We start from the raw sequence: 26,206 nt of genomic DNA, 5'->3' as shown, positions 1-26,206 counted from the left end.
TTTTTTTTTTTTTTTTTTAAAGAGACAGGGTCTTGCTCTGTTGCCCAGGCTGGAGTGCAGTGCCGTAATCATAGCTCACTGCAGCCTCGACCTCCTGGGACTCAAGTAATCTTCCCATCTCAGCCCCCTGAGAAGCTGGGACTATAGGCACATGCCACTATGCCTAGCTGGTTTTCTTTTTTTTTACGTTTTGCTAGAGGTGGACATATCACTTCATTGCCGAGGCTGGTCTCAAACTCCCTGGCTTCAAGCGATCCTCCCACCTCGTCAATGATTTTTTTTATTGTGATTCACTGAAGGTTCAGATGATTGTTAGCATCTTTTAGCAATAAGGTATTATAAAATTAAAGTATGTACATTGTTTTTATAGCTGTAATGCTATTATTGCACACTTAGTAGACTACAGTATGGTGTAAACACATTTTTTCTTTCTTTCTTTCTTTTTTTTTTGAGATGGAGTCCCACTCTGTCCCCCAGACTGGAGTGCAGTGGCGCAATCTCAGCTCACTGCAACCTCCGCCTCCCTGGTTCAAGCGATTCTCCTGCCTCAGCCTCCTGAGTAGCTGGGATTACAGGTGTGCATCACCATGTCCGGCTAAATTTTGTATTTTTAGTAGAGACGGAGTTTCCGCATGTTAGCCAGGCTAGTCTCAAACTCCTGACCTCAGGTGATCCACCTGCCTTGGCCTCCCAAAGTGCTGGGATTACAGACATGAGCCACCCTTCCTGGCCCATAAGTTTTTTTTTTTTTTTTTGAGACAGAGTCTCGCTCTGTTGCCCAGGCTGGAGTGCAGTGGTACGATCTTGGCTCACTGTGAGCTCCGGCTTCCGGGTTTACGCCATTCTCCTGCCTCAGCCTCCTGAGTAGCTGGGACTACAGGCGCAAGCTGCCACGCCTGGCTAATTTTTTGTATTTTTAGTAGAGACAGGGTTTCACCGTGTTAGCCAGGATGGTCTCGATCTCCTGACCTCATGATCCGCCTGCCTTGGCCTCCCAAAGTGCTGGGATTACAGGCGTGAGCCACCGTGCCTGGACTTTTTTTTTTAAGACTCAAGTCTCACTCTGTCACCCAGACTGGAGTGCAGTAGAGTGTTCTTGGCTCACTACAACCTCCGTCTCCTAGGTTCAAGCGATTCTCCTGCCTCAGCCTCCTGAGTAGCTGGGATTACAGGTGTCTACCACCATACCTGGCTAATTATTGTATTTTTTTAGTAGAGATGGGGTTTCACCATATTGGCCAGGTTGGTCTCGAACTCCCGACCTCGTGATCCACCCACCTCGGCCTCCCAAAGTGCTGGGATTACAGGCGTGAGCCACTGCTCCCAGCTGTCTGGCCCATAATTTTTATATGCACTGGAAATCCAAAAGATTTATGTGCATTACTTTTTTGCAATATATGCTTTATTATGGTGGTCTGGAACCAAACTTGCAATATCTCTGAGGTATGTGTGTAATTAGAAAAGGAGGTTGGGTCTGGATGCGGTGGCTCACATCTGTAATCTATACGGCTGAGGCAGGTGGATCACTTGAGTCAGGAGTTTGAGACCAGCCTAGTCAACATGGTGAAACCTCGTCTCTACTAAAAATACAGAAATTAGCCAGGCATGATAGTGCACACCTGTAATCCCAGCTACTCGGGAGGCTGAGGCAGGAGAATGGCTTGAGCCCAGGAGGCGGAGGTTGCAGTGAGCTGAGATTGTGCTACTGCACTCCAGCCTGGGTGACAGAGCAAGACTCCATCCCAAGAAAAAAAAAAAAAAGATGAAGTTGGTGGTAGTCAGACTGCAGTGAGGGTTGAAGAAGGGGTCTGATGCCTAGGGTCCTGGATGTTGCAGATTTGGGGGACACGGGAGCTGTTGTTCCTGGAGGCATCTTTTTGTAGGGAAAGATGAAGGATGCTTGGCTCTCTGTGACCTGAGTTTGAAAAGGGCCCCAAAGGGGTCAGTAGCCAGGCCTCAAGTTAACCAGCCTACGGGTGCCACGGAAGGTGGGATTGGATAGCTCATGCTCCATCTCCCCTGCCCAGCATGGCACCTTGGGCAGTGGCCGCTCCTCGGACAAAGGCCCGTCCTGGTCCAGCCGCTCACTGGGTGCCCGTTGCCGGAACTCCATCGCCTCCTGTCCCGAGGAGCAGCCCCACGTGGGCAACTACCGCCTGCTGAGGACCATCGGGAAGGGCAACTTTGCCAAAGTCAAGCTGGCTCGGCACATCCTCACTGGTCGGGAGGTGAGTATGGGCACAGGGTGGGGCTCGGGGCAGTTTCCTGCGGGACCAGGTCTTCGGGGTATGTTGATAGAGGTCGGGATCGGCCCTGGGTTTGCTTTACGGCCTCAGGTAAGTTCCCGACTCTCTGTGGGACAGGTCACAATATCCTGGATGTTCCCAGAACCACCCCCGTGGGAGGTCTCAGATCACAGGCAGTCCAATGTGTGCATTGCTAAGGATGCGTGCAACTTTTGTAGATAAACCTGAGCTATGGCTGGATGCGTTGGCTCACACCTGTAATCCCAGCACTTTGAGAGGCCAAGGTAGGAGGATTGCTTGAGCTCAGGAGTTTGAGACCAGACTGGGCAACATAGCAAGACTTTGTCTCTACTAAAAAATAAATAAAAATTTTTTAAAAATTAGCTGGGTGCAGTGATACGTGCCTGTGGTCCCAGCTACTTGGGAGGCTGAGGCCGGAGGATCACTTGAGCTCAGGAGTTTGAAGCGGCGGTGAGGTGTGACCTCCACCACTGCACTCTAGCCTGGGTAACAGAGTGAGACCTTATCTCAAAAAATAAAAATAAAAGAGGGCTGGGCACGGTGGCTCACGCCTGTAATCCCAGTACTTTGGGAAGCTGAGGCAGGTGGATTGCTTGAGGTCAGGAGTTTAAGACCAGCCTGACCAACATGGTGAAACCCTGTCTCTACTAAAAATAAAAAAAAATAGCTGGGCGTGGTGGCGCATACCTATAATCCCAGCACTTTGGGAGACCGAGACGGGTGGATCACCTGAGGTCAGGAGTTCAAGACCAGCCTGGCCAAGATGGTAAAACCCCGTCTCTACTAAAAATATAAAGATTAGCTGGGCATGATGGCAGGCCCCTGTAATCTCAGCTACTTGGGAGACAGAGGCAGGAGAATTGCTTGAGCCCAGGAGGCAGAGGCAGAGGTTTCAATGAGCCAAGATCGCGCCACTGTATTCCAGCCTGGGCAACAAGAGTGAGACTCTGTCTCAAAAACAAACAAAAAAAAAAATTGGCCAGGTGCAGTGGCTCATGCCTATAAACCCAGCACTTTGGGAGGCTGAGACAGGTGGATCACCTGAGGTCAGGAGTTTGAGACCAGCCTGGCCAACATGGCAAAACCCCATCTTTACTAAAAAAAAAAATACAAAAATTAGCCAGGCGCGGCGGTGCGTGCCTGTAATCCCAACTACCTGGGAGGCTGAGGCAGGAGAATCACTGGAACCCAGGAGGCAGAGGCCGCAGTGAGCTGAGATTATGCCTCTGCACTCCAGCCTGAGTGACAGAGCAAGACTCCATCTCAAAAATAAATAGTAAATAAATTAAAAATGAAAAGTCAAGTTAAATAAACCTGAGGTGCCTGTCTGTTCTAAGGGTAGACTTTGGTTCCTTGAAATCTTCCTGTGATCTGGAGAACACAGCAGGTTTATTTATGTTGTATTCTCAGTTACACACAGCCTCACTCTCCCCACCTCCTCTTCCAGAGCAGGCATCTGTGCTGAGTATGGCGACATTATTGCAAAAAGGGCCCACACAGGCTTTGCGGCCTAGATACGAGGTCTCTAACTCACTTAGAGGAAAAAGAATGGTGGGTGATTTCATGATTTCCCCACCCCTCCTTCAATTTTAGAGAAATGATTGGAATGAATTATCCTGCCTTGGATGGACTCTCTCCTGCCCTCACACTGTCTACACCATACACGCAAAAGACACCCAGGCCCGATGGTCTTACGGGCAAATTCTACCGGATGTTCACATTTTATGCCAGTTCTTCCAGAGACTAAAGAAAGAACTTCCACTGCCCGATAGGTTTTTAGGTGCCAGTTTGTCCTTAAGAGCAAAACCAGACAAGAAAAATTACTGACCAATCTGGTGAACATAGGTACAAAATCTTATACAAAATATTAACAAACAGAACCTGGCAAATCAATTAAAGAAAACTGTGTGATGACGAAGCTGGCTTTGTCTTAGGAATGCAAAGTTCTTTTCCCTTTGACAATTTATTCATGTACTTCACCACATTCTCAGATTAAAGGAGAGAAACCATATGATCGTCTCAATACTGGCATAAAAGTGTTTGATAAAATTTTAAAACCCATTCGTGAGAATATGAGGGAAGCTAAGGGGCCCTCTCTTCCATGAAGAACACATGGTTCCCTGTATGTGGATCTGGTTCCAGGGGTTTCTGAGAGGGACCTGGCCCCATCTCTGTTTTAAAAATAAAATGCAAGTTTCACTGCAGACCGGGTGAGGTGGTTCACGCCTGTATTCCCAGCACTTTCGGAGGCTGAGGTGGGTGGATCACCTGAGGTCGGGAGTTCAAGACCAGCTTGGCCAACATGGAGAAACCCTGTCTCTACTAAAAATACAAAATTAGCTGTGTGTGGTGACGCATGCCTGGAATCCCAGCTACTCGGGAGGCTGAGGCAGGAAAATCCCTTGAGCCCGGGAGGTGGAGGTTGCCGTGAGCCAAGATCGCACCATTGTACTCCAGCCTGAGCAACAAGAGGGAAACTCTTATCTCAAAAAAAAAAAAGTTTCACTGCAAAAGAAGTATAAGGAGAGTTCAATGACGTTCTGATTTCCTTCCCATGGTGTATCTCAAAGCTGTTTTAAAAGTTGTGTTTGAGAGGTAGATTCCATCGGGCTGTGTAAATTTAAATCTGGCCCACAACTTGCTACAGTTTACTAGCCATGTAACTTTGGCCAAGTGACTCAACAGCTCTGTGCCTCAGTTTCCCTGTTGGTAAAATGAGGATAATCCTGTTAGCCAAGTGTTGGTGGCGTGTGCCTGTGGTCCCAGCTACTTAGGAGGCTGAGGTGGGAGGATCGCTTGAGCCTAGGAGGTCAAGGTTGCAGTGAGCTATAATGACACCACCGTACTCCAGCCTGGGCAACAGAGTGAGACTCTGCCTCCAAAAAAAACAAAAGTGGGGGGGTGGGTGTGGGGAATGGGAGGGATAATCCTAGCACTTACCTCACAGGTTGTTGTGAGGATTAAGAGTTCTCATTTGTAAAGCACATAGGCCTGGTAGAGTGAGGACTTAGTACATGTTAGCCAGTTGTTATTTATTCTACTGTCCGTTTGTTCAAAACAAAGATGTGATAGGCGAGTGATCTGCGGTGCCCTCACAAAGGGATCCCCTCAAGGTCTTGGCCATGCCCACATCCCCTCAGGCAGCTCTGGAGCAGGCCCTGCTGTGGAATAAGGATATTTCTCTGCAGAAGTGAGGGTGGCAGTGGAGACAGTGAGGACAGCTTGTGCAAAGGCCCTGAGTCCCCAAGTTCCCCATCCACTGGGTATGGCCCAGAGTGAGGGCTCTTCTGGGAGAGGGGCAAGGGAAGGATATCCTAGGGTGATCTGAGCTGGGCCAGGCTGGAGTGCAGTGGCGCCATCTTGGCTCACTGCATCGTCCACCTCCCAGGCTCAAGTGATTTTCCCACCTCAGCCTCCCAAGTAGCTGGGATTACAGGCGCCCGCTACCACACCTGACTAATTTTTGTGTTTTTAGGAGAGACAGGGTTTCATCACGTTGACCAGACTGGTCTCGAACTCCTGTCCTTAAGTGATACTCCCACCTTGGTCCTCCCAAAAATGCTGGGATTACAGGCCTGAGCCACCACGCCCAGTGGGGCCTGTGGTACTTTGACCTTCCCTCCTCCTTTCCTCCCCCTCTAGGTTGCCATCAAGATCATCGACAAAACCCAGCTGAATCCCAGCAGCCTGCAGAAGGTGAGGCTGGGAAGATGGGGGAGAGCAGGAGCCAGGCTTCCGGGACAGCCGGGTGACCCACCTGACCCCTCCTGCGGGGGCCCGGCTGGGGAAAGGATCCCCCAAGCCACCCACCCTCACTCTCCTCTGTCTTCCTTTCTGGCCACACCCAGCTGTTCCGAGAAGTCCGCATCATGAAGGGCCTAAACCACCCCAACATCGGTGAGGAGGGAACGGGCGCAGGGGCAGGCCACCAACCGGACACTTGGAAAGGAGTTGGGGGTGGTGACAGTGGTTAGAATAGTTGGAGACCTGCCAGGCGCAGTGGCTCACTCCTGGAATCCCAGCACTTTGGGAGGCCAAGGCTGGTAGATCACTTGAGGTCAGGAGTTCAACACCAATCTGACCAACATGGTGAAACTCTCTCTCTACTAAAAATACAAACATGAGCAGGGTGTGGTGGTGGGTGCCTATAATCCCAGCTAGTTGGGAGACTGAGGCAGAATTGCTTGAGCCCAGGAGGCAGAGGTTGCATTGAGCCGAGATCACACCACTGCACCCCGGCCTGGGCAATAAAGCGAGACTTTGTCTCAAAAAAAAAAAAGAGGCTGGGCGCGGTGGCTCAAGCCTGTAATACCAGAACTTTGGGAGGCCGAGACGGGCGGATCATGAGGCCAGGAGATCAAGACCATCCTGGCTAACACAGTGAAACCCCGTCTCTACTAAAAAATACAAAAAACTAGCCAGGCGAGGTGGCGGGCGCCTGTGGTCCCAGCTACTCGGGAGGCTGAGGCAGGAGAATGGCATGAACCCGGGAGGCGGAGCTTGCAGTGAGCTGAGATCCGGCCACTGCACTCCAGCCCGGGCGACAGAGCGAGACTCCGTCTCAAAAAAAAAAAAAAAAAAAAAAGAGTTAGAGACCTGGTTTCTCATAGTTGCATCACTGCTGTGTGACCTTGGGCAAGTCACTTAACCTCCTTGAGCTTCTATTTTTTCTGGAGTAGGGATGATAAGAGGGCCTATTACCAGGTCATTGTGAGGATTGACAAAGATCATACGTCCAAAATGCTTAGTTTGGGCTGAGCTGTGGGACTTGGTCCGATTATTTCCACCAGCATCAGCATCCTCACTGTCGTTATCACTGGGAAGAGGCGGTAGAGAGGGGTCTTTAGTGAGAGAAGCGGAGTTTAGCTCCGCGTGGATGTGGCTGCAGCATTCATTCATTTACTCAGTAACTGTTGATTGAGTGGCTGCTGTGTGCCGGACCCTGGGGACACAGCAGGGAAGAAAACAAGACAGAAATCTCTGACCTCATGGAGCCGACATTCTTGTGAGAGAGAAAGTGGAAAGGGTGGCCAGGCGCGGTGGCTCACGTCTGTAATCCTGGCACTTTGGGAAGCCGAGGCAGACAGATCACTTGAGGTTGGGAGTTCGAGACCCGCCCGACCAACTTGGAGAAACCCCGTCTTTACTAAAAATACAAAATTAGCCGGGCATGGTGGTGCATGCCTGTAATCCCAGCTACTCGGGAGGCCGAGGCAGGAGAATCGCTTGAACCTGGGAGGCAGAGGTTGTAGTGAGCAGAGATCGCACCATTGCACTCCAGCCTGGGCAACAAGAGCAAAACTCTGTCTCCAAAAAACAAAACAAAACAAAACAAAAAACAAAAAGGGTGGTAGAGGTGGGTGAGGAGTTTGGAAGATCTTGCTGTCAGTAGGGAGCCATTGAGTGTTCTTGAGTTGGGGGGGGGGGGGTTGGGTGTTATTGTTGGCCTTTTGCATAGTTACCGAGTACAGGTTAGGAGGGGCTGTTTCTCCCTAACCCCCTACACTATTCCCAACCATTGTAGTGAAGCTCTTCGAGGTGATTGAGACTGAGAAGACGCTGTACCTGGTGATGGAGTATGCAAGTGCCGGTGAGCTGCCCACCCTCTCCACCTTGCCCCTGTGCTGCCTCCCCCTGCCCCTGCACCTGATCCTGACCCCGCTCGGCCTCTGCCCTGCAGGAGAAGTGTTTGACTACCTCGTGTCGCATGGCCGCATGAAGGAGAAGGAAGCTCGAGCCAAGTTCCGACAGGTTGGGGCAGGGCTGAGGGTGGGGCTGACTGGGTGCCTGGGTCCCTGGGAAGGGTGTCCGAGAGCTGGGCATGGTCTAGGCTGTCCAGCGACCTGGGGGTGGGGCTTAAGTCTGGGCAGGGGTGAAGGTGCAGAGCTGGGTGTGCTGGGCGTGCAGTCGCCCAGATGTGAGGGCATCCAGATGTAGGTTTGCAGGTGCCCCTTTGGGTGGGTGAGAGGATGTTTGGGCATGAAGGCGCCCCGGTGGGCAGGTGTTTCTTGTGTGGGGCATGTGGGTGTGCCCAGCGCGTAGGTGTGTGGGTGAGGGGGCACGAAGGTGCCAGGTGCCAGGTGTGAGTGTGCCAGAGTGTGAGTCAGAAGATGTGTGGGCAGTAAGTATGTGGGTGTCCAGGTATGTAGGTGTGTGGGGAAGAGGGTGTAGGGCACCCCAGGTAGATGGGCAAGAGGGGGCTGAGGGTTGGTTGTGTACGCTTGTAGATACTAGGGCATGCTGGCGTGTGGGTGCCTGGGTGTGTGAGTGCCCAGATGTATGGGTTTCCAGGTGTGTGGTAGTGAGGGCACCCAGGTGTATAAGAGTGTGGGAGGGGGCCAGGTGTGGAGTAAGAGGACATGCAGGTGTGAGGGTGCCCAGGTGTGTGGGGTAAGAGGAGATGCAGGTGTGAGGGTGCCCAGGTGTGGGGGGTAAGAGGAGATGTGGGTTAGAGGGTGCCCAGGTGTGTGGGGTAAGAGGCGATACAGGTGTGAGGGTGCCCAGGTGTAGGGTAAGAGGACGTGCAGGTGTGAGGGTGCTCAGGTATGTGGGGTAAGAGGACATGCAGGTATGAAGGCACCCAGGTGTGTGGGATAAGAGGAGATGCAGGTGAGAGGGTGCCGGGGCGTGAGGGGTAAGCAGATGTGCTGGTGTGAGGGTGTCTGTTCGGGACTGTCCAGCTGCCCTGACACAGCTATCCTGAACTCAAGGGCCGTAAGCCCTGGTGAATTGGGGTAGCGTGTGTATCTACAGGTACGGGATATCCTCATGGGAATTTCCAGATGTGAAGGTTAAGAGAGGCTGGTCCCCATGCCTTGGTTCCGACATCCCTGGGCATGGGGGTGTCCTGTGGGAGGCGTGTGTCTGCCCAGATTCCACGGGTACCTCTTGCTGGGACTGAATCGGGGTGCGAGGCCTCAGGTCTCAGGCTGTGCCTTGGGGAGGCCTGGGGCTTGGTTGTGAGTGGTTTCACAGTCCAACTGAGGGAGGCTGAGGGTTTCGGGAGCCACAAATAACCAACCTTCCCCCTCCCTCCCAGATTGTTTCGGCTGTGCACTATTGTCACCAGAAAAACATTGTACACAGGGACCTGAAGGTAAGCCCCCACCCTGCTGTGACCTCGGGGACCCCAGCTCAGCCCTCAGACTTCTCCCTGCCCCCAGCCCTCCATGGTTCCTCTGGCCTCCAGCAAATTCCCCCAGCCCTTTTCTCCTCCTGCTCCTCCCTCCGCACCCAGCACCCCCTTGACCCTTTCCCAAGCTTTTGTGGCAGAAACAAGGCCAGCAGATGGGGGAGCGGATGGGGAGGAGGGGACAGGAGGAGTGAACAAAGCGGGGAGAAACAAAGTGTCCCAGAACGGCCCTGGATGCTACAGGGCTGTTGGATAAGGACGCTGGGATATGATAAGGGGTTTGTCGCTCTCAGAGCCTTTGGGACCTTGGCATTCTCCGACCTTAGGACGTTCAGGACTCCTCGAGGATTTAGGTTGCAGAGCCCCAGAGTCCCTCTGCCCGCAGGGTATCTGAGAACTTGAAAAGGGGCTTTGTTTCTTTGAACTTGAGAAGGGGCTTTGTTTTATTTTATTTTGACAGAGTCTCACACTGTTGCCTAGGTTGGAGTGTAGCGGCCCCACTCGGCTGGCTGCAACCTCCGCCTCCCGGGTTCAGGCGATTCTCCTGCCTCAGCCTCCCGAGTAGCTGGGATCACAGGCGCCTGTCACCTCACCCGGCTAATTTTCGTAGAGACAGGGTTTTTTAGTAGAGACAGGGTTTCACCTTGTTGGCCAGGCTGGTCTTAAACTCCTGACCTCGTGATCCACCTGCCTCGGCCTCCCAAAGTGCTGGAATTACAGATGTGAGCCACCGCACCCAGTCTTGGAAGGGACTTTGAGAGAAAAACCACTTTGGCCAGTACCAGGCAGGAAAGGACTCAACGGGGCTCCATTCCAGCTGCCTGTAGGAGCTGAGCCGGGCAGCCTCCTCGAGTACCTGTGGCCCCCGGGTCCCCATTCCACACCTTCCGCTGCATGTCTCTGGCCTCCCGCTCCAAGACCAGGTGGCTGAACGTTTGGTTGGCTCAAATCCCATTGACTGTCGTTTTGTGAGCACCTGTGTGCCAGGTAGCATCCTAAGTGCTTTAAGGAAGTGCTTCTGGAACTATCAGTGAGGAAGGACTGGGTTGCTTTTGCTGTTTTGTTTTTTTCTTGCCCATGCTGACGTGTGATGGTTCCATCACAGTTCACTATAGCCTCGACCCCTTGGGCTTAAGCAGTCCTCCCATCTCAGCCTCCTGAGTAGCTAGGACCGCAGGTGTGAGCCACCAAGCCTGGCTAATTTTTAATTTTTTTGTAGAGATGGGGGTCTCACTCCATTGCCCAGGCTGATCTTGAACTCCTGGGCTCAAGTGATCCTCCTGCCTCAGCCTTCTGAGTTTCTGGGACTACAGATGGGCACCACCATGCCCAGCTAATTTTTGTATTTTTAGTAAAGACAGGATTTCACCATGTTGGCCAGGCTGGTCTCGAACTGCTGACCTCAGGTGATCTGCCCGCCTTGGCCTCCCAGAGTGCTGGGATTACAGGCGTGAGCCACTGCGCTCAGCCACAAACCCCATTTTAAAAGCTATTATCAGATTCTAAAGACGCAAAATTCCACAGTCGAATTCCTATGCAGGACCAGGTGCAGTCTCATACCTGCAATCCCAGCACTTTGGGAGGCTGAGGTGGGAGGATTGCTTGAGCCCAGAAATTCAAGAACAGCCTGGGTAACATAGCAAAACCCCATCTCTACAAAAAATAATTGTAAAAAATTAGCTTGGCTGGGTGCAGTGGCTCACACCTGTCTCAGCACTTTGGGAGGCCTAGGCAGGTAGATCACTTGAGGCCAGGAGTGCAAGACCAACCTGGGCAACATGGTGAAACTTCATCTCTACTAAAAATACAAAAATTAGCTGGGCGTTGTGGTGTGTGCCTGTAATTCCAGCTGCTTGGGAGGCTGAGGCATGAGAATTGCTTGAACCTGGGAGGTGGAGGTTGCAGTGAACTGAGATCATGCCAGTGCACTCCAGCCTGGACAACAGAGCAAGACTCCATCTCAAAAAAAAAAAAAAAAAAAAAAACAGAAAAAGATTAGGTCGTATGCCTGTAGTCTCAACTACTCAGGAGGCTAAGGCAGGAGGATCCCTTGAGCCCAGGAGGTTGAGGCAGCAGGGAGCCATGATTGTACCACTGCACTCCCACCTGGGTGACAGAGCAAAACCCTGTCTCTAAAAACAACAAAAAATTCAAAAGCAGAAAGTGCATCTGAAAAAAAGAAAAATAATGAAAAATGAAAACAAAAAACAAATTGCTGTAGAGGTTGAAGTGCTAACCCTCTCTTGACTTCCTTCTGCTGGGCCAGGGTGTCCCTCCACACAGCCCTGGAGGCAGCACCTTAGAGGCTTCCATGATTAACCTGGAGGTCGTACGCCCCCTGGTGGAGGGTCCCCAAAACAGCTAACACGAAGTTTGGGGTCCTATTAGTACACCAGGGGTATCAACCAAGGGGACCAACCCAAATGTGACCTTGGGGCTGGATTGCGGAGCCTCAAATGACAGGAAAAGAAACGTAATCCCTGGCCTGGCGTGGTGGCTCACACCTGTAATCCCAGCACTTTTTGGGAGGCCGAGGTGGGCGGATCACCTCACCTCAGGCAAAATAAAAAAAAAAATAGCCAGGTGTGGTGGTATGCACCTGTAGTCCCAGCTACTTGGGAGGCTGAGGCAGGAGAATCACGTGAACCCAGGAGGCAGAGGTTACAGTGAACCGAGACTGTGCCACTGCACTCCAGCCTGGGTGACAGAATGAGACTTCATCTCAAAAAAAAATACATATATATATATATATATATATAAAAGCCCTGAGCTAGGCAGATGCTATTAGATTCAGATTTGGGGAGGAGCTCTCTGCTGTGTCTTTGTAGGGTCTGGGACTTTACTGGGGCAGGAGCTGGGGAAGTGTGGTCCAGAAATAAACCAGGAGACATAGGGAGACCTGGGAGGAAGCCAGGGATGCTGGTGACCTGGGCGAGGGAAGGACCGCAGTTGGGATGGACCAGATGCGGGTAACATTTTGAAAGGTGGAACTCTGCGTCTGTTTGTAGTCAGAAGGCTGGAGGCTTCTTCCTCCACGCGCTGTGGAAATGGGTGGCCTTGTTTAGATTCTAGTTCTGCTGCTTTCTTGCAATGGGCATGAGATGTGGCCTCCCTGAGCCTCTGTTTCCTCCCCTGTGAAATGGCAATTGTAACACTGCATGCCACAAAAAAATAGACAAAACTTTATAACAATACAGAACGTTTATTTATTTGTTTTTGAGATGGAGTCTCGCTGTGTTGCCCAGGCTGGAGTACAGTGATGCAGTCTCAGCTCACACGATTCTCCTGCCTCAGCCTCACGAGTTGCTGGGATTACAGGCGCCCGCCACTACACCTGGCTAATTTTTGTATTTTTAGTAGAGATGGGGTTTCACCATGTTGCCCAAGCTAGTCTCGAACTCCTGACCTCAGGAGATCCGCCTGCCTTGGCCTCCCAAAGTGCTGAGATTACAGGCGTGAGCCACAGCGTCCGGCCAGGAAATGTTTACTGATCACTGACTGCGTTCTAGGGGCTGCTGTGAGCACTTTACCCTTAAACCCACAACAGTGCTTGAGGCAGGTGTCGAGATCACCCTCGGTTTACATACAAGGAAACTGAGGCACAGAGAGGTCTGGTAACCCACCTAAAGTCCCACAGCGAGTAAGTGGTAGAGCTGGGATTTGCAGCTGGAATTCTCCAAGAGTCTGTAGTTTCACCTTCACATTATGCAGACGGACACTGTTATAATTGATAGTCAACAGAGCCCAGTGCATGGTAGGTATGCAACCAGGATTAAATTATTGCTTTCATTTTCCTGGGTCTTGAGCAATCAGGCCTTATTTTGTTTCTACTGGGTAACCTGAGGCTCCAAGAGGGGCAGGAGATTACCTGAAGACCCCCAGCTCTGCAGACCACACAGGGTAATAGTGATATTCCATAGTGTTCACTGGGTATGAAATATTGTTTTAGCTTTTCTTTTATTTTATTTTTTTCCCGAAATGGAGCTCTGTCACCCAGGCTGGAGTGCAGTGGCACAATCTCGGCTCATTGCAAGCTCTGCCTCCTGGGTTCACGCCATTCTCCTGCGTCAGCCTCCCGAGTAGCTGGGACTACAGGCACCTGCCACCACGCCCGGCTTATTTTTGTATTTTTTAGTAAAGATGGGGTTTCACTATGTTAACCAGGATGGTCTTGATCTCCTGACCTCGTGATCCGCCCATCTCGGCCTCCCAAAGTGCTGGGATTATAGGTGTGAGCCACCGCGCCCAGCTGCTTTTCTTTTTTTTTGAGACAAGTTCTCACTCTGTTGCCCAGGCTGGAGTGCAGTGGCATAGTCTTAGCTCAGTGCAACCTCTGCCTCCCAGGTTCAAGCAATTTTTGTGCCTCAGCCTCCTGAGTACCTGGGACTACTGGCGCATACCACCATGGCAGCTCATTTTTATTTTAATGTGTTTTTGAGACAGAGTTTTGTTCTCGTTGTCCAGTCTGGAGTGCAATGGCGTGATCTCGGCTCACCGCAACCTCCGCCTCCTGGGTTCAAGCAATTCTGCCTCAGCCTCCTGAGTGGCTGGGATTACAGGCATGCGCCACCATGCCCAGCTAATTTTGTATTTTTAGTAGAGACGGGGTTTCTCCATGTTGGTCAGGCTGGTCTTGAACTCCCGACCTCAGGTGATCCACCCACCTCAGCTTCCCAAAGTGCTGGGATTACAGGGGTGAGCCACCGTGCCCAGCCCGTGCTAGGTTTTCTATGCAGGTTAACTCATAATTCTCAAACTACTCTGTGAAGTAGGGACTAAGATTATCCCCATTCTTTGGATGAGGAAACTGAGGCTCAGTGAGGTGAAGTCACTACCTAAGGTCAGGCAGAGAGTAAGGGACAGGCCCAAGAATTGATCCCTGTGGGCCAACCCTAGAACCTGTGCTCCTGTCCACCTCCCATGTCCGCAAAGGGCTTTGGCCTTGAGTCCCTCTCCTCCTCTCCCCACAGGCTGAGAACCTCTTGCTGGACGCCGAGGCCAACATCAAGATCGCTGACTTTGGCTTCAGCAACGAGTTCACGCTGGGCTCAAAGCTGGACACATTCTGTGGGAGCCCCCCATACGCTGCCCCGGAGCTGTTTCAGGGCAAGAAGTACGACGGGCCGGAGGTGGACATCTGGAGCCTGGGAGTCATCCTGTACACCCTTGTCAGCGGCTCCCTGCCCTTCGACGGGCACAACCTCAAGGTACCGGGCGGGGCTGGGTGCGGGGGTGTCAGCCCCTCCCAACAGTCAGGCCCCCATCCCCCACACCCCTCCCCTACAGAGGGCCTCAGTGGTGGGACTGACCTGAATTCCCATGGGAAGACGGGACAGGCAGGATTCAAGTCCCCTCTGCAGTGAGGCCGGCCGGATGGACTGTGCCATGCTGGGGTTAAGGGCATGATCTTTGCAGCCAACAGGCTTGAGTTCAAATCCTGACTCATCCGTTCACTGAGCTAATATTTATGGCCCACTTCTCTGTGTCAGGCTCTGTTTTGGGCTCTGCATGTAAGGCGAGAACAAAAACTCCCGCTTGGCTGGGTGCGGTGGCTCATGCCTATAATCCCAGCACTTTGGGAGGCAGAGGCGGGAGGATCGCTTGAGCCTGGGAGTTCGAGACCAGCCTGGGCAACATAGGGAGACGCTGTCTCTACAAAAAATACAAAAATTAACTGGGCATAATGGCGCACGCCTGTAGTCCCAGCTACTTGGGAGGCTGACGCGGGAGGATCACTTGAGCCTGGGGGATCAAGACTGCAGTGAGTTGAGATCGTGCCACTGCCCTCCAACCTGGGTGACACAGGGAGACCCTGTCTCCAAAAAGAAATTAAAAAACAAACAAAAAAACCCTGCCCTCGTATATGCTACGCCGTGGGTGAACCTTGAAAACATTGTGCTAAGTGATTCCATTAATGTGAAATGTCCACAATAGGCAAATCCATAGAGACAGAAAGTGGATTACTGGTTGCCTGAGGCTGGTGGGGAGAAGCGAGTTGGAGGCTGATTGCTAAAGGGTACAGGGTTTCTTTTGAGGGGATGAAAAATGTTCTAAAATTGAATGTAGTGGCCGGCCTGGTGGCTCACACCTGTAATCCCAGCACTTTGGGAGGCTGAGGCAGGTGGATCACTTGAGGTCAGGAGTTCGAGACCAGCCTGGCCAACATGGTGAAACCCCATCTCTACTAAAATACAAAAATTAACTGGGCATGGTGGCGGGCGCCTGTAATCCCAGCTACTCGGGAGGCTGAGGCAGGAGAATTGCTTGAACCCGGGAGGCGGAGGTTGCAGTGAGTCGAGATCGTGCCATTGCACTCTAGCCTGGGTGACAGAGCGACACTCTGTCTCAAAAAAATAAATAAGTAAAATTGAATGTAGTAATGATTGTACAACTCTGTGCGTACACTAAAAACCATCGAATTGTGCCCTTCGCTTCAAACAAAACAATTCCTATCTTCTCAGACTAACATTCCTACTGGAGCCAGGCAGCTAACAAAACAAATACACAAACTAGATACGATATCAGATGCTGGCCAGTGCTGTGCGGGGTGGGGGGAATATTGTAAGGGGGTGGGAGGTGTGGGCTGAGTTGTTGCTTGCTTTATTTTTTTTTTCCTTTGAACTTTTTATTTTGAACCATTGCCAATCTATGGAAAAGTTGCAACAATAGAGCGAATAACACATGGTATGTTTCAGGAGCTTCACAATCGCTGGCCTGTGTCCACATTTGCTGTATCTGTCTGTGTTTGCACATGATCTTTGCTGCTGTCATTGATATTGATGAGACATTTGACAGTTGCAGACACTGTGTCCTTTTATCACTAAAGGCGACAGCGGGTTATCTCCTGAGACCAGGGGCGTTTTCCTGTTGATGGTGACATACAGGAAATACAACAGTGGTATAATCCTGGCCTCCACCCCATGGCCCATACTCAGATTTCATCCATCATCCCACGAATATCTTTGGCAGCTATTTTTTTTCCCAGTCAGGGATCCACTCGGGTCCCTGAGTTGCATTTAGCTGCGCCATCTCTTGTGTCTCCTTTCATCCAGAACAGTTCTCAGCCTCTCTTTTGTCTTTCGTGACATTGACATTATCGATTAGTTCAGGCCAGTTAATTTTGCAGAACGTCCCTCAATTTGTGTTGCCTGGTGTTTCCTCTCGATTGGAATCCGGGGTGCATTGGGGCAGGAATTCTGCAGCTGGGACGCTCTGCCCTGCTCTGTGTGGTCCATGAGGAGCATGGACTGTGATCTGAAATTGGAAAGTCAGGGAAATACTTGCAGGGGACAGACCATCAAAGCAGAGCCCTCAGTGATGAAGAGGAGGGAGTCCCTTCTTCACAGTGGCCTTGGCCGCGTAGCTAACCCCTCCAAGCCTCAGTCTCACCTGCTGTTCAATGAGGATCATAAAGATACCAACCCTGTAGGCTGGGCGCGGTGGCTCACGCCTGTAATCCTAGCACTTTGGGAGGCCGAGGCGGGCGGATCACGAGGTCAGGAGATCGAGACCATCCTGGCTAACAAGGTGAAACCCCATCTCTACTAAAAATACAAAAAATAAGCTGGGCGTGGTGGCGTGCGCCTGTAATCCCAGCTACTCAGGAGGCTGAAGCCGGAGAATGGTGTGAACCCAGGAGGCGGAGCTTGCAGTGAGCCGAGATGGCGCCACCGCATTCCAGCCTAGGCGACAGAGCGAGACTCTGTCTCAAAAAAAAAAAAAAAAAGATGATACCAACCTTGTGGCAGTGATTTTTAAGGACTGGCTGAGATCTGGGATGCAAAGTGCTCATTCAAGACAGCCTCCTGGCCGGGCGCGGTGGCTCACGCCTGTAATCTCAGCACTTTGGGAGGCTGAGGTAGGCGGATCACCTGAGGTCAGGAGTTCAAGACCAGCCTGGCTGACATGGTAAAATCCCGTCTCTACTAAAAACACAAAAATTAGCCGTGTGTGGTGGCACACACCTGTAATCCTAACTACTCGGGAGGCTGAGGCAGGAGAATCGCTTGAACCAGGGAGGCAGAGGTTGCAGTGAGCCGAGATCACACCACTGCACTCCAGCCTGGACGACAGAGCAAGACTCTGTCTCAAAAAAACAAAAAAAAAAACAAAAAAGCCTCTGACACTCCGGCCATAGCTGAAGCCTGGGGTAGGGAGGTGCTGTCACAGAATAATTTTTCTGAGCCTCAAGCATGAAGCTAAAAGACCTTTTTGAAGGGCCAGGCCAGTGTCTCATCTGCCCCAGGACCTTGTCACTTTCTGCCATCCTGGTGTTCCCACCAGGCACCCCTGGCCTTGCTGGGCAAAGGAGGCACACAGCTGAGAAGAGGCAGGTTCTAGCTCTGTCAGTTCCTTTCTGAGTGACCTTGGACATGTCCTTTTCTGAACCTCAATTTCCCACCTATAAGATGAAGACATTAAGAGTATTCAGGACAGGTGTGGTGGCTCATGCCTGTAATTCCAGCACCTTTGGTGGCCGAGGCGGGCAGATCACTGGAGGTCAATAGTTCGAGACCAGCCTGGCCAACGTGGTGAAACCCCGTCTCTACTAAAAATACAAAAAGTAGCCAGGTGTGGTGGCGCATGCCTGTAGTCCCAGCTACTCGGGAGACTGAGGCAGGAGAATCACTTGAACCTAGGAGGCAGAGGCTCCAGTGAGCCGAGATTGCACCTCTGCACTCCAGCCTGGACGACAGAGCAAGACTCCATCTCAAAAAAATAAAAAGAGTTTGACACCAGCCTGCGCAACATTTCAAGACCCCATCTCTACAAAAAAAAAATGTTTTTTAAATTAGCCGGGCATTGTGGTGCATGCCTATAGTCCCAGCTACTTGGGATGCTGAGGTGGGAGAATTGCTTGAGCCCAGGAGTTCCAGGCTACAGCAAACTATGATCACACCACTGCATCCAGCTTGGGTGACAGAGCAAGAGCCTGTCTCTTTAAAAAAAAAAAAAAAAAAAAGCATCTGCTTGCAGCCTGTCTGCATGTGTTAAGCCCTTCGCTGGAGCTTGGCATCTGGCCACAGCATCATGCTTGGGAGCTGCGCTGGAGGTGGCAGTGGTGGCCTGATGGCTGCTTCTCCCCATCACATGACAGGCAGCATGGCATGGTGGTCACACAGCACAGGCTCCAGAGCCAAGGCCCTGCCACCTTCTGGCTGTGCAATTCTGGGGCAAGTGACCAAACCCTTCCGGGCCTCAACCTCCTCGTCTGGAAAGTGGGCATTATAGCTGGGCTTCGTGTTGTTGTGAAAATTGATGTAATATGCATAAAGCACTTAGAACACTGCCTGCTAAGGGGTAAGTGTCCTGAAAGTGATCCACATTAAATATTAATAGCCCTTTATGATCTGCAGAGGCTCCCCAGGCATGGGCATCTTTCAGCCATTTTAGGAGAATGCCCCAGCAGAGGACCCTGTCCCAAACGAGTCCTGTTCACCCCCCACGCTTACTTCATTCCTACCGGTTTTCTGCCTCCCTCCATTTGTTTGTTTGTTTGTTTGAGACAAAGTCTCACTCAGTCACCCAGGCTGGAGTGCAGTGGTGCAGTCACAGCTCGGTGCAACCTCAGCCTCCCAGGCTCAAGCAATCCTCCTGCTTCAGCCTCCCGAGTAGCTGGGACCACAGGCGTATACCACCACACCTGGCTAATTTTTGTAATTTTTGTAGAGACGGAGTCTCACTGTGTTGCCCAGGCTGGTCTCGAACTCGCGGGCTCAAGCGATCTTCCCCCCTTGGCCTCCCAAAGTGCTGGGATTATAGGCGTGAGCCACCACGCCTGGCTGTTGCAGTTTTTTATTCAGATGGAAAGAGCTCCCCCGGTCTGCCAAGCCATGGATTTATCTGATTTTTCACAGCTTTGGTAGGGCCTCTCATAAATGGCCCTTAAAGAGAAAGTCATCAGATAAATCCATGAATGGCCTTGAGGAGTCTATCTTTGGACAACAGGCATGGCTTGGGGAGGGGAGAGATGGGAAGGCAGGAGGTCTTCTCCTTGCCCTTGAGTGAATCTCGTATTTACATACCACTGGCTCTGGGACAGGCATGTGGTAAGCATTTTACAGATTTTTTTTTTTTTTTTTTCCGAGACGGAGTCTTGCTCTGTCGCCCAGGCTGGAGTGCAGTGGTGTGATCTCGGCTCACTGCAACCTCCGCCTCCTGGGTTCAAGTGATTCTCCTGCCTCAGCCTCCCGCGTAGCTGGGATTACAGGCTTCCGCTACCACATCTGGCTCATTTTTGTATTTTTTTTTTTTTTTTAAATAGAGATGGGGTTTCGCCATGTTGGCCAGGCTGGTCTCAATCTCCTGACCTCAGGTGATCCACCTGCCTTAGCCTCCCAAAGTGTTGGAATTACAGGCGTGAGCCACGGCACCTGGCCACATTTTTACAGATATTAACTCACTTGTACCCTGGCAGCAAGCATGTGAAGTGGGTCCTGTAATCCCTTTCACAGACAAGGAGACTGAGGCCCCAGTGGCTGACTCACTTACCTACCTCCCTCTTACCTGACTTAGAGAATAAACTTCCTTTTTTTTTTGAGACGGAATCTTGCCCTGTCACCCAGGCTGGAGTGCAGTGGCGTGATCTCAACTCACTGCAACCTCCACCTCCTGAGAGTTTAAGTGATTCTCGTGCCTCAGCCTCCCAACTAGCTGGGACTACAGGCAGCCACCACCACACCCAGCTAATTTTTGTATTTTTAGTGGAGATAGGGTTTCACCATGTTAGCCAGGCTGGTCTCAAACTCCTGACCTCAGGCGATCTACCCATCTCTGCCTCCCAAAGTGCTGGGATTACAGGTGTGAGCCACCGTGCCTGGCCAGAGAATAAACTTTCTCTGCAAGTTTTCCTCTGAATGAAAAGTTATGTAGCTTAAGTTTTTTGTTTGTTTGTTTTTTGTTTTTTTGTAGAGGCAGACTGGTTGTTCAGGTTGGTCTTGAACTCCTGTGTTCAAGTGATCCCCCTCCCTCGGCCTCCCAAAATGTTTGGATTACAGGTGTGCACCACCATGCTCAGGTCATTTTGTATTTTTTGTAGAGATGAGGTCTCTCTGTGTTGCCCAGGCTGTTCTTAAACTCCTGGGCTCAAGCGATCCTCCCATCTTGGCCTCCACGCCTGGCCAAGAATTTTTTTTTTTTTTTAATTGCAGGGTCCGTATGATGTTCCCATTTTATGGATAGGGAACTGAGGTCAGGAGAGAGGAATGGGGTTTTGCCTACCTTGTCAAGAGCTGGGACTCAGAGCTTCTGTCACTTCTATCAAAGGGGCTGGGACAAAGGTGTGTGTGTGTGTGTCTGTGTGTGACAGTGTATGTGTGTGTGTATATGTGTGTGTGTATGTGTGTGTGCGTGTGTATGTGCCATGTATGTGTGTATGTGCGTGTGCGCACGTGTATGTGTGCGCGTGTGTGTATGTGTGCGTGTGTAGTGTGTATGTGTGCATATGTAGTATGTGCGTGTCACAGTGCGTGTATGTGTGTGCGTGCGTGTGTGTGTAATAGGTGGGGGGGCGAGGCAGACCCCCCGCCTCCAGTAACCCCCTCCCTGCAGGAGCTGCGGGAGCGAGTCCTCAGAGGGAAGTACCGGGTCCCTTTCTACATGTCAACAGACTGTGAGAGCATCCTGCGGAGATTTTTGGTGCTGAACCCAGCTAAACGCTGTACTCTCGAGGTGAGCCCAGCCTCACAGCCAGCGGGGGCCCTTCTTGTCTCCTGACTCCCCTAGACTCTGCCTGCCCCCACCCACAAAAGCCTTCTTGACACACTTTTCCTCTCCCATGCCCACCTAAGATCTGCTGCTGGTGAGTGGGGGTAGACAGGCCATCCACGGAAAAGCTCCCGGGCCTGTCCTGACGCCACCCCCCCGACAGGCTCACCCACTCCCCGCCTTGCCAGTAATTAGCTAATGAGCTCCTAGGATGATTACAGGGTGCCAGGGACCCAGATGATGCGGAGGAGGGAGGGTGGCATCAGGAGGCTCCGGCAGGGGACGCGGGGGAGAGGGAGGCCCAGGAGGCGCTATCTCTTAGGAAGCCCGCAATACTGGGTGTTAGGCCTCGGAGGTTTGGGACAGGGCAGGTAGCCCTACCTGGGGGCCTCTGGGAGGTGGGAAGCTGTATGATTCCTTCTGACACCTGTCTTCCCCCTTCCCTGCTCCTGATGCCTGCAGCAAATCATGAAAGACAAATGGATCAACATCGGCTATGAGGGTGAGGAATTGAAGCCATACACAGAGCCCGAGGAGGACTTCGGGGACACCAAGAGAATCGGTGAGGGTCAGGGAGAGCCATCCTGTCACCCAGGATGGAGCGCAGTGGCTCAGTCTCAGCTCACTGCAACCTCCACCTCCCAGAATCAAGAGATTCTTGTGCCTCAGCCTCCCAAGTAGCTGGGTCCACAGGCGCCTGCCACCATGCCCAGCTAATTTTTGTTATTTTTAGTAGAGACAGGGTTTTGCCATGTTGGCCATGCTAGTCTCGAACTCCTGACCTCAGGTGATCTGCCCGCCTCAGCCTCCCAAATTTCCGGGATCACAGGTGTGAGCCACTGCCCCTGGCCCGTGTTCACTTTGATATTAAGACATAAAAAGAGACCAGGCGAGGTGGCTCATGCCTGTAATCCCAGCTCTTTGGGAGGTCAAGGTAGGAGAATCACTTGAGCCCAGGAGTTGGAGACCAGCCTGGCCAACATAGGGAGACCCTGTCTGTACAAAAAAATAAAAATAAAAAGTTAGCCATTTGTGGTGGTGTGCACCTGTAGTCTCAGCTACTTAGGAAGCTGAGGTAGGAGGATCCCTTGAGCCCAACAATTTGAGGCTGCAGTGAGCTATGATCATGCCACTGCACTCCAGGCGACAGGGTGAGACCCTGTCTCAAAAGAAAAAGGGCCAGGCGCAGTGGCTCACGCCTATAATCTCAGCACTTTGGGAGGCTGAGGCTGACAGATCACTTGAGGTCAGGAGTTCGAGACAGGCCTGGCCAACATGATGAAACCTCGTCTCTACTAAGAATACAAAAAGTAGATGAGTGTGGTGGCAGGCACCTATACTCCCAGCTCCTCTGGAGGCTGAGGCATGAGAATTGCTTGAATCCGGGAGGCAGAAGTTGCAGTGAGCTGAGATCATGCTGCTGCACTCCACCCTGGGCGACGAGCAAAATTCCATCTAAAATAATAATAATAATTACGGTATTTACTGTTAAATGGCAAAATCTGGAATTACTTTTGCATCAACCTAATGATATTAATAGGTTGAACACAACAAAAAGTTGAACCGTATGAAATTGCCATTTTATTGGTTTAAAATTGTCAGTACCACCAATTTTGTATGGTTTAACCTAATAGTGATAATTTATTCTGTCACATAACTAAAATGAATAGAGTATGCAGCCTTCAGGCACAGTTGAATCCAGGTGCCCAGAGACAGTTTTGGGGAATGTTTTCTATGGTAGCTTTTTGCCAGGCTGCTGTCACCCTAGGAGGCAAGCAGATCTGGGTCACATGCCTGCAATGAACCAGTCAGTGTGGCTCTAGGTGTAGAACACACTAATTAGCCAGACCTGGGTTATCTGCTTGCCTTAAGATTGGAGCAGAGGGGCCATCCACGTCATCTGAGCGGAAAGAATCTTTCTTTCTTCCTTTCCTTTCCTTTCCTTTCCTTTCCTTTCCTTTCCTTTCCTTTCCTTTCCTTTCCTTTCCTTTCCTTTCCTTTCCTTTCCTTTCCTTTCCTTTCCTTTCCTTTCCTTTCCTTTCCTTTCCTTTCCTTTCCTTTCCTTTCCTTTCCTTTCCTTTCCTTTCCTTTCCTTTCCTTTCCTTTCCTTTCCTTTCCTTTCCTTTCCTTTCCTTTCCTTTCCTTTCCTTTCCTTTCCTTTCCTTTCCTTTCCTTTCCTTTCCTTTCCTTTCCTTTCCTTTCCTTTCCTTTCCTTTCCTTTCCTTTCCTTTCCTTTCCTTTCCTTTCCTTTCCTTTCCTTTCCTTTCCTTTCCTTTCCTTTCCTTTCCTTTCCTTTCCTTTCCTTTCCTTTCCTTTCCTTTCCTTTCCTTTCCTTTCCTTTCCTTTCCTTTCCTTTCCTTTCCTTTCCTTTCCTTTCCTTTCCTTTCCTTTCCTTTCCTTTCCTTTCCTTTCCTTTCCTTTCCTTTCCTTTCCTTTCCTTTCCTTTCCTTTCCTTTCCTTTCCTTTCCTTTCCTTTCCTTTCCTTTCCTTTCCTTTCCTTTCCTTTCCTTTCCTTTCCTTTCCTTTCCTTTCCTTTCCTTTCCTTTCCTTTCCTTTCCTTTCCTTTCCTTTCCTTTCCTTTCCTTTCCTTTCCTTTCCTTTCCTTTCCTTTCCTTTCCTTTCCTTTCCTTTCCTTTCCTTTCCTTTCCTTTCCTTTCCTTTCCTTTCCTTTCCTTTCCTTTCCTTTCCTTTCCTTTCCTTTCCTTTCCTTTCCTTTCCTTTCCTTTCCTTTCCTTTCCTTTCCTTTCCTTTCCTTTCCTTTCCTTTCCTTTCCTTTCCTTTCCTTTCCTTTCCTTTCCTTTCCTTTCCTTTCCTTTCCTTTCCTTTCCTTTCCTTTCCTTTCCTTTCCTTTCCTTTCCTTTCCTTTCCTTTCCTTTCCTTTCCTTTCCTTTCCTTTCCTTTCCTTTCCTTTCCTTTCCTTTCCTTTCCTTTCCTTTCCTTTCCTTTCCTTTCCTTTCCTTTCCTTTCCTTTCCTTTCCTTTCCTTTCCTTTCCTTTCCTTTCCTTTCCTTTCCTTTCCTTTCCTTTCCTTTCCTTTCCTTTCCTTTCCTTTCCTTTCCTTTCCTTTCCTTTCCTTTCCTTTCCTTTCCTTTCCTTTCCTTTCCTTTCCTTTCCTTTCCTTTCCTTTCCTTTCCTTTCCTTTCCTTTCCTTTCCTTTCCTTTCCTTTCCTTTCCTTTCCTTTCCTTTCCTTTCCTTTCCTTTCCTTTCCTTTCCTTTCCTTTCCTTTCCTTTCCTTTCCTTTCCTTTCCTTTCCTTTCCTTTCCTTTCCTTTCCTTTCCTTTCCTTTCCTTTCCTTTCCTTTCCTTTCCTTTCCTTTCCTTTCCTTTCCTTTCCTTTCCTTTCCTTTCCTTTCCTTTCCTTTCCTTTCCTTTCCTTTCCTTTCCTTTCCTTTCCTTTCCTTTCCTTTCCTTTCCTTTCCTTTCCTTTCCTTTCCTTTCCTTTCCTTTCCTTTCCTTTCCTTTCCTTTCCTTTCCTTTCCTTTCCTTTCCTTTCCTTTCCTTTCCTTTCCTTTCCTTTCCTTTCCTTTCCTTTCCTTTCCTTTCCTTTCCTTTCCTTTCCTTTCCTTTCCTTTCCTTTCCTTTCCTTTCCTTTCCTTTCCTTTCCTTTCCTTTCCTTTCCTTTCCTTTCCTTTCCTTTCCTTTCCTTTCCTTTCCTTTCCTTTCCTTTCCTTTCCTTTCCTTTCCTTTCCTTTCCTTTCCTTTCCTTTCCTTTCCTTTCCTTTCCTTTCCTTTCCTTTCCTTTCCTTTCCTTTCCTTTCCTTTCCTTTCCTTTCCTTTCCTTTCCTTTCCTTTCCTTTCCTTTCCTTTCCTTTCCTTTCCTTTCCTTTCCTTTCCTTTCCTTTCCTTTCCTTTCCTTTCCTTTCCTTTCCTTTCCTTTCCTTTCCTTTCCTTTCCTTTCCTTTCCTTTCCTTTCCTTTCCTTTCCTTTCCTTTCCTTTCCTTTCCTTTCCTTTCCTTTCCTTTCCTTTCCTTTCCTTTCCTTTCCTTTCCTTTCCTTTCCTTTCCTTTCCTTTCCTTTCCTTTCCTTTCCTTTCCTTTCCTTTCCTTTCCTTTCCTTTCCTTTCCTTTCCTTTCCTTTCCTTTCCTTTCCTTTCCTTTCCTTTCCTTTCCTTTCCTTTCCTTTCCTTTCCTTTCCTTTCCTTTCCTTTCCTTTCCTTTCCTTTCCTTTCCTTTCCTTTCCTTTCCTTTCCTTTCCTTTCCTTTCCTTTCCTTTCCTTTCCTTTCCTTTCCTTTCCTTTCCTTTCCTTTCCTTTCCTTTCCTTTCCTTTCCTTTCCTTTCCTTTCCTTNCCGATTTTTTTTTTTTTTTTTTGGAGATGGAGTCTCACTCTGTTGCCCAGGCTGGAGTGCAGTGGTATGATCTTGGCTCACTGCACCCTTTGCCATCCGAGTTCAAGTGATTCTCCTGCCTCAGCCTCTTGAGTAGCTGGGATTACAGGTGCCTGCCATAGTACCCAGCCAATTTTTGTATTTTCAGTAGAGATGGGGTTTCACCATGGTGGCCAGGCTGGTCTTAAACTCCTGACTTCATGACCCACCCTCGGCCTCCCAAAATGCTGGGATTACAGGTGTTAGCCACCGTGCCCAGCCTTTTTTTTCTTTTTTTTTTTTGAGACAGAGTCTCACTCTGTATCCCAGGCTGGAGTGCGGTGTCGTGATCTTGGCTCACTGCAACCTCTGCCTCCCGGGTTCAAGCTATTCTTGTGCCTCAGGCTCCTGAGTAGACGGGATTATAGGCACCTGCCACCACACCTGGCTAATTTTTGTGTTTTTAGTAGAGAAGGGTTTCACCACGTTGGCCAGGCTGCTCTTGTACTCCTGACCTCATGATCTGCCTACCTCAGCCTCCCAATGTGCTGGGATTACAGGCGTGAGCCACTGCACCTTGCCCCCGATTTCTTGCCTTAGAGACCAGTCCAAATGGCAGCTGGAATTTCTTTGGTCCAGGATGGAGCTCTGATATCAGAGTCCAGTTTGAATTAATCCACTGTAACTGGGGCACAGGAGGACACATTGTACAAAGTGGCTGCTGAGAGCCTGCCGTCTGGCTTTGCCTCCACACTGAAGTGAAGGAGGCTCTTCCTAGTGGAAGAGGGCTGGGCAGA

General features: G+C 50.4%; 1 protein-coding gene across 1 annotated transcript in view; it reads left to right on the top strand.

Moving 5' to 3' along the window:
• Nucleotides 1–26,206, top strand: part of MARK4 (microtubule affinity regulating kinase 4) — a 56,563-nt gene that overhangs the window by 6,314 nt on the left and 24,043 nt on the right. The window contains 9 exon segments of the mRNA XM_017874278.1: nucleotides 2,028–2,228; nucleotides 5,910–5,963; nucleotides 6,116–6,164; nucleotides 7,792–7,857; nucleotides 7,948–8,018; nucleotides 9,307–9,363; nucleotides 14,370–14,606; nucleotides 20,950–21,069; nucleotides 21,568–21,673. Coding sequence (XP_017729767.1) covers nucleotides 2,028–2,228; nucleotides 5,910–5,963; nucleotides 6,116–6,164; nucleotides 7,792–7,857; nucleotides 7,948–8,018; nucleotides 9,307–9,363; nucleotides 14,370–14,606; nucleotides 20,950–21,069; nucleotides 21,568–21,673 — 961 coding nt within the window.

Source organism: Rhinopithecus bieti, unplaced genomic scaffold, assembly GCF_001698545.2.
Source record: "Rhinopithecus bieti isolate Rb0 unplaced genomic scaffold, ASM169854v2 scaffold_7888, whole genome shotgun sequence".
NCBI classification, from domain to species: Eukaryota; Metazoa; Chordata; class Mammalia; order Primates; family Cercopithecidae; genus Rhinopithecus; species Rhinopithecus bieti.
This window is presented reverse-complemented; position numbering and strand designations above follow the sequence as displayed.